Source organism: Salvelinus sp. IW2-2015, linkage group LG18 (assembly GCF_002910315.2).
Source record: "Salvelinus sp. IW2-2015 linkage group LG18, ASM291031v2, whole genome shotgun sequence".
NCBI classification, from domain to species: domain Eukaryota; kingdom Metazoa; phylum Chordata; class Actinopteri; order Salmoniformes; family Salmonidae; genus Salvelinus; species Salvelinus sp. IW2-2015.
The window spans coordinates 60,109,323-60,117,212 of record NC_036858.1 but is presented as its reverse complement, the minus strand read 5'-3'; the positions used below and the strand labels follow the sequence as shown (position 1 = coordinate 60,117,212).

Below are 7,890 nucleotides of genomic sequence, written 5' to 3'. Positions count from 1 at the left end.
AAACGACTACCGCCCCGTAAGCACTCCTTCCGTCATCATGAAGTGCTTTGAGAGACTAGTCAAGGACCATATCACCTCCACCCTACCTGACACCCTAGACCCACTCCAATTTGCCTTACGCGACCCAATAGGTCCACAGACGACGAATCGCAACACCACACTGCACACTGCCCTAACCCATCTGGACAAGAGGAATACCTATGTGAGAATGCTGTTCATCGACTACAGCTCAGCATTTAACACCATAGTACCCTCCAAACTCGTCATCAAGCTCGAGACCCTGGGTCTCGACCCCGCCCTGTGCAACTGGGTCCTGGACTTTCTGACGGGCCGCCCCAGGTGGTGAGGGTAGGTAACAACATCTCCACCCCGCTGATCCTCAACACTGGGGCCCAAAAGGGTGCGTTCTGAGCCTCTCCTGTACTCCCTGTTCACCCATGACTGCGTGCCATGCACGCCTCCAACTCAATCATCAGTTTGCGGACGACACTACAGTGGTAGGCTTGATTACCAACAACGACGAGACGGCCTACAGGGAGGAGGTGAGGCCCCTCGGAGTGTGTGTCAGAAAATAACCTCACACTCAACGTCAACAAAATAAAGGAGATGATTGTGACTTCAGGAAACAGCAGAGGAGCACCCCCCTATCCACATCGACGGACAGTAGGGAGAAGGTGGAAAGTTTTAAGTTCCTCGGTGTACACATCACGGACACCTGAATTGGTCCACCCACACAGACAGCGTTGTGAAGAAGGCGCAGCAGGCCTCTTCAACCCTCAGGAGGCTGAAGAAATTCAGGCTTGTCACCAAAAGCACTCACAAACTTCTACAGATGCACAATCGAGAGCATCCTGTCGGGCTGTATCACCGCCTGGTACGGCAACTGCTCCGCCCACACCGTAAGGCTCTCCAGAGGGTAGTGGAGGTCTGCACAACGCATCACGGGGCAAACTACCTGCCCTCCAGGACACCTACACCACCCGATGTCACCAGGAAGGCCATAAAGATCATCAAGGCCAACAACACCCGAGCCACTGCCTGTTCACCCCGCTATCATCCAGAAGCGAGGTCAGTACAGGTGCATCAAAGCAGGGACCGAGAGACTGAAAACAGCTTCTATCTCAAGGCCACCAGACTGTTCAACAGCCACCACTAACATTTAGTGGCCGCTGCCAACATACTGACTCAACTTCAGCCACTTTAATAATGGGAATTGATGGAAATTATGTAAAAATGTATCATGGCCACTTTAAACAATGCCACTTAATATTATGTTTACATACCCTACATTACCATCTCATATGTATATACTGTACTGTATATCATCCACTGCATCTTGCCATCTTTATGTAATACATGTATCACTAGCCACTTTAAACTATGCCACTTTATGTTTACATACCCTACATTACTCATCTCATATGTATAGACTGTACACTATACCATCTACTGCATCTTGCCTATGCCGTTCTGTACCACTCATTCATATATCTTTATGTCCATATTCTTTATCCTTTACACTTGTGTGTATAAGGTAGTAGTTGTGGAATTGTTAGGTTAGATTACTTGTTGGTTATTACTGCATTGTCGGAACTAGAAGCAACAAGCATTTCGCTACACTCGCATTAACATCTGCTAACCATGTGTATGTGACAAATAAAATTTGATTTGATTTGTGGGTAAATTGTGACTGACTGACCTACAAACAATAATTTATGCAAGGTGATTTCAGGATCAGTCAGCAGTCGCCTGCATTGTCAAACAAGCCCAATGCTTTTATTGTCCATTTCCATGAAGTGTCATTTTGTGAAGTCAGCAATGCATTACAAACCAGATGCAGAAAGTCAATGCATTAGCAGTAGCAGACTTAAACAAAGAGAAACAAATGCAGCTACAGATCGTAACGGTTTACAAGCTGAGCAGGGACCTTCGTATCCAGGATGAAGATCTGGCTTTGTGTGTTTTTTGTTGTCTTAGGCAGAAGGTTGATGTCTTTTTAAAATATTTTTTTCTTGCAGGAAGTAGATGATTTTTTTGAGCAGGAGAAGACTTCCTGCTTGATTATTCGTCCAAGATCAAAGACTCCACTGCCAGGGCAGAGAAGATGACCCGCTCCAACAAAAGTATGACTATGAATCAACAACAACCAACTTGAATTGGAGCTTTTTGAGTTATTGATAAGAACAGTGTCCCCCCCCCCCCCCTCATATCTGGCTCAATCAATCACATGTCATTTATAAAGCCCTTTTAACATCAGCAGTTGTCACATATTGCTTTGGCGATACCTAGCCTCAATGCTGGACTTGGGACTAAAATAGGTGCTGGTACTGTTTTATAGTTAGGTGCAGAACTCCACAATACTTTTGTGCTAATATTCTATGAAAGGAACAGAACATTTGAGACGCTGGTACTCAGCTCCTGCCCAAGTCAAACACTGCCTAACCTAAAACCCCAAAGAGCAAGCAATGCTGATGCAGAAGCACAGTGGCTAGGAAAAACTCAGAAGGCAGGAACGTAGGAAGAAACCTAGAGGAACCAGGCTCCGAGGGGTGGCCAGTCACTTCTGGCTGTGCCGGGTAGAGGAACCAGGCTCCGAGGGGTGGCCAGGCCTCTTCTGGCTGTGCCGGGTAGAGAGGAACCAGCCCCGAGGGGTGCCAGGCCTCTTCTGGCTGTGCGGGTAGAGAGGAACCAGGCTCCGAGGGGTGGCCAGGCCCTCTTCTGGCTGTGCCGGGTGGAGATTTAAGAGTACATGTAGCCATTAAGGCAGATCGGTTTTCAAGACGTTAAATGTTTATAGATAACACAGTTGTGTATACATTGTTGTAGGTACAGTCACCGAGAAGCTGATTTACGTTGTTACATATGTTATGATTGCTCTGTGTAATTTTATCTATGGATCGTATGTATCAACCCTTGGCCTCAGGAGACCACCTAGGATACCAGGTTTTGCATTATGGGTGACCGCTAACCTCTTGAATCACTCAGGGCTGAGTTCATTGTATCTTAAAGTGTTCAAGAATTTAGATTAACATATTATTCTGTCTCAGATGTTTGCTGATGATTACATTCACATCTCTGCCTTTGACAGTCTCTCTGTCGATGACAACACTGCACTTAAAAAGTGAGTAACAATATATACACTATAGTTGTATACGAATGGTGCCGTTGTTTCCTCAAGCCAACTACGGGTGGCTATCTCGGTTAACCAGAACTAAAGTCCTGCGTAATTGGTCAAAGCTTGATTAAGTTCTGGGACCATACTTGTTAAGAAAGATATGAATAGAATGCTAGAATGAGGAGCGGAACCAGACAAGGAGCCCCAACTCTCTCTCTGCAATTACGGGCAATTATTATACATTGTCGGAACTAGAAGCACAAGCATTTCGCTACACTCGCATTAACATCTGCTAACCATGTGTATGTGACAAATAAAATTTGATTTGATTTGTGGGTAAATTGTGACTGACTGACCTACAAACAATAATTTATGCAAGGTGATTTCAGGATCAGTCAGCAGTCGCCTGCATTGTCAAACAAGCCCAATGCTTTTATTGTCCATTTCCATGAAGTGTCATTTTGTGAAGTCAGCAATGCATTACAAACCAGATGCAGAAAGTCAATGCATTACAGTAGCAGACTTAAACAAAGAGAAACAAATGCAGCTACAGATCGTAACGGTTTACAAGCTGAGCAGGGACCTTCGTATCCAGGATGAAGATCTGGCTTTGTGTGTTTTTTGTGTGTCTTAGGCAGAAGGTTGATGTCTTTTTAAAATATTTTTTTCTTGCAGGAAGTAGATGATTTTTTTGAGCAGGAGAAGACCTTCCTGCTTGATTATTCGTCCAAGATCAAAGACTCCACTGCCAGGGCAGAGAAGATGACCCGCTCTCACAAAAGTATGACTATGAAATCAACAACAACCAACTTGAATTGGAGCTTTTTGAGTTATTGATAAGAACAGTGTCACCCCCCCCCCCCTCACATCTGGCTCAATCAATCACATGTCATTTATAAAGCCCTTTTAACATCAGCAGTTGTCACATATTGCTTTGGCGATACCTAGCCTCAATGCTGGACTTGGGACTAAAATAGGTGCTGGTACTGTTTTATAGTTAGGTGCAGAAACTCCACAATACTTTTGTGCTAATATTCTATGAAAGGAACAGAACATTTGAGACGCTGGTACTCAGCTCCTGCCCAAGTCAAACACTGCCTAACCTAAAACCCCAAAGAGCAAGCAATGCTGATGCAGAAGCACAGTGGCTAGGAAAAACTCAGAAGGCAGGAACGTAGGAAGAAACCTAGAGGAACCAGGCTCCGAGGGGTGGCCAGTCCACTTCTGGCTGTGCCGGGTAGAGGAACCAGGCTCCGAGGGGTGGCCAGGCCTCTTCTGGCTGTGCCGGGTAGAAAGAGATACAAGCCCGAGGGTGCCAGGCTCTTCGGCTGTGCGGGTAGAGAGGACCAGGCTCCGAGGGGTGGCAGGCCCTCTTCTGGCTGTGCGGGTGGAGATTTAAGAGTACATGTAGCCATAAGGCCAGATCGGTTTTCAGACGTTAAAATGTTTATAGTAAACAGCAGGATGTGTGTAGCATTGTGTGGTGTCACCAAAGTGGTGCAACTTCTTACAGTATGTTACCCATACTGAGTTTTATTGATTGCTTGGAATTTACAGGTGTTGACCTTGGCCTCAGGGAGACCACTAGGATACCAGGTTTGCATTATGGTGACCGCTAACCTCTTGAAGTCACTCAGGGGCTGAGTTCAGATTTAAAGTGGCCAAGAATTTAGATTAACATATTATTCTGTTCAGATGTGTGCAGATGATTTAGATTAACATATTATTCTGTCTCAGATGTTGCTGTGATACATTCCATCTCTGCCACTTTGAACAGTCTCTCTGTCGATGACAACACTGCACTTAAAAAGTGAGTAACAATATAAATACACTATAGTTGTATACGAATGGTGCCGTTGTTTCCTCAAGCCAACTCACGGGTGGCTAATCCGGTTAACCAGAACTAAAGTCCTGCGTAATTGGTCAAAGCTTGATTAAGTTCTGGGACCATACTTGTTAAGGAAGATATGAATAGAATGCTAGAATGAGGAGCGAACAGAACAAGGAGCCCCAACCTCTCTTTCTGCAAATTACGGGCAATTATTATATGGCAAGAATGCCCCCCCCCCCCCCCTTTCTGAAATTCAGAAAGATGCGAACACCTGCAAAATCGTGATTTGTCCAAATAATCATCAGTGATTGAGAACCCAAGCACTGGAACTATTGCTGCTTGTTAGCTATCGGTGCCCATAGTATAAAGAACGACCTGTGGTACCATGTATGATTATGTAGTCTAGCTACAAGAATTTAAGGGTTGCTAAATGAATGGTTTACATCTCACCCAATATCAGCGACAACAAATTGTGACTTTGCTTAAGTTCTCATGGTTTGTCTATTCCCTTCAGGCACCTTGAGAAGTTTGCAGACCTGTTTGAGAAACTAAGGGTAAGAACCACAGTGCTGGTCTTCTGCACTTCTCAACCTGGACTGTTCTTCTATTCATTGTATGTTTTTATATAAGCCGCTATTGTCCATTTCCATGCAAATTCAAATTTTGTGAGGTCAGCAATACATTTAAACACGTGTGTGCATTTTGCTTTTGTGAGCTGTGCAAATGTCAATTTTTTTTTACAAGTTAGTCATTTAGCAGACACTCTTATCCAGCGTGACATGCAGTTCATCTTAAGATAGCTAGGGGAGACAACATTTCTCAGTCGTAGTAAGTACAACTTTCCTCAAAGTAGCAATCAGCAAAGTCAGTGCTAGTTGGAAATGTGTGAGTGTCAGTTATTTATATATATATATATATATWTWTTTTTTTAAATGTGTATATTATGTTCTTTGAGCATGGCGGTAGCATCGATGTTGTATCTATTTGGTCCTGCCTGTAGAAAGTGGAGGGCAGAGTGGCGTCAGACGAGGAGCTGAAGCTCACAGAGCTGCTCCGTTACTACATGCTGGACATCCAGGCAGCCAAGGTGAGCCACGTCTAGTCTGTTTCTCTCTCAAAAACCCTCAGCAACTTCAACTTTTTGAATCATACATTTTATTCTTCAATGCACGTGGAAACACGGTAGGCATGCATATTACATACATTCTCTGAGAAATGCAGTCTGTGTGTGTTAACCACTACGTGTGTGTGTCAGGACCTGTTGTACAGGCGGGCCCGGGCCCTGGCTGACTATGAGAACAGTAACAAGGCCTTGGACAAGGCCCGGCTGAAGAGTAAAGACATCACCCAGGCTGAGGAGCACCAACAACAGTGTCTGCAGAAGTTTGACAAGCTCTCCGAGTCTGGAAAAAGAGGTTTGTGTAAGACAGTGTGCATGTGGGTTTGGGATAACATTTTCTTCCATAATACAGTACAGTGAGTAAACTGACAGTATGGTCTTCTCCTCCCAGAGCTGACCAGTTTTAAGGGCAGGAGAGTGGTGGCTTTCCGTAAGAACCTAATAGAGATGGCTGAACTGGAGATCAAACACGCCAAGGTCAGTCATTGTGTACAGAGTTCTTTTTCCTTCCTGTGTTTGAGATTTTTTTTCGGAATATGCAGTAATGAAATATAGGGGGAGGAGAGAGAKCGAATGACACAATTAGAAGCCGTGGGATTCAATCCCACAATATCACTAAACTGTTATGTGCTGCAGGAGGCGTTCCCCACTAGACCAACCGCAGACAACACTCTACTTTGTTGGTACTTTTCTCAGTGATAGATTGGACTGTTCAGGAGCTTTCAGTGGATATTGAATATGTAGCAACTATGAGCAAAATGTAGTTCATGTTATGTGGTATATTGTGCCCTTGTCCTTGTGAAATGTCTGTTGTTGAATGGATATGATACTGATATCCTTGTTCTCTCTGTAACCACAGAACAACATGGCTCTGCTGCAGGGCTGCATTGAGCTTCTCAAGAGCAACTGAACCACCTGTCTCCTACCTATCCTCCCAGACCGCCAGACCACCACCCACTGACCAGCTAACCTGGGTGCCAGTCTGTTTATTGCTGTCTTGCCAACTCCGTATGGAACTGTCATGCAGAACAGTGCCAATGGCGTAGGCAAAAGCACAAAYGGATCTGGAACCAGGCTACTGACCCAGCCTTTGAGAAGGGAACCTGGATACCCCTTCCCACCACCCTCTACCCCCAGGGGACCTTGGGTCGTGTTCATTAGGGCACATAGTAGAAAAACATCCATTTGCAAAAGAAAAGGAGCCTTTCTTATTGCACAGCATTAGATGGTCCCTCACCGTTTCACTCGGTTTCGGAGCATTCTGTGCCTATTAAACACGATCCTGGGTACCTCCACCCCCAAATGATGCCGTTTCAGAAACCTGCACAAGTACCTGCAGCCGTCTGTTTGCAGTTTGTCTGTCTTTCTGTCTGTCTCAAGGTTTACATGGTCCCTGCCCACGTGGCAACCCATCTCGTTCTACTCTGCCCCATGTCCCATGGAACACTCACCTTTTGTGATGCCAGCATTCCGGAACAGGGAGAATGTAGCCGCTTGCATTGTCTTCTGATATTACTCTTTCATCTGGGCGCCTTCGTAAATTCACTCTGGCTATCTACTCCGATTTCAGAGCGCTCTCGTCTGAGTGTGCCAGAATGCAGAATAACTGATGAACGAACACCTGTTGAAAATGTCCGGTGTCAGTAAACATTGTAAAAAAWWAAATAAAATAAAAATTAATTCAATTGTTGCCAGCTGCGCAGTTAGTCACCAACGCTCTGGATAACGTGAAAATAGCCAAACCACCTCTGACCATTTTACTTGCCCTAGCAGAGTGAGGTGTTCTCTCATTTATGTCTGGAAGTAACTAGCAAGCTAACTTAC

At 44.9% G+C, this 7,890-nt stretch overlaps 1 protein-coding gene across 1 annotated transcript in view; it reads left to right on the top strand.

Annotated features, from left to right (window-relative positions):
• The window catches only part of LOC111977720 (sorting nexin-5), a 13,424-nt gene extending 6,043 nt beyond the window's left edge, over positions 1–7,381 (top strand). The window contains exons 7-13 of the mRNA XM_024007282.3: positions 3,791–3,896; positions 4,853–4,925; positions 5,461–5,500; positions 5,947–6,033; positions 6,202–6,361; positions 6,458–6,543; positions 6,926–7,381. Coding sequence (XP_023863050.1) covers positions 3,791–3,896; positions 4,853–4,925; positions 5,461–5,500; positions 5,947–6,033; positions 6,202–6,361; positions 6,458–6,543; positions 6,926–6,976 — 603 coding nt within the window. The 3' untranslated portion in view covers positions 6,977–7,381. The remainder of the gene's footprint in view (positions 1–3,790; positions 3,897–4,852; positions 4,926–5,460; positions 5,501–5,946; positions 6,034–6,201; positions 6,362–6,457; positions 6,544–6,925) is intronic.
• The last annotated feature ends 509 nt before the right edge of the window (positions 7,382–7,890 follow it).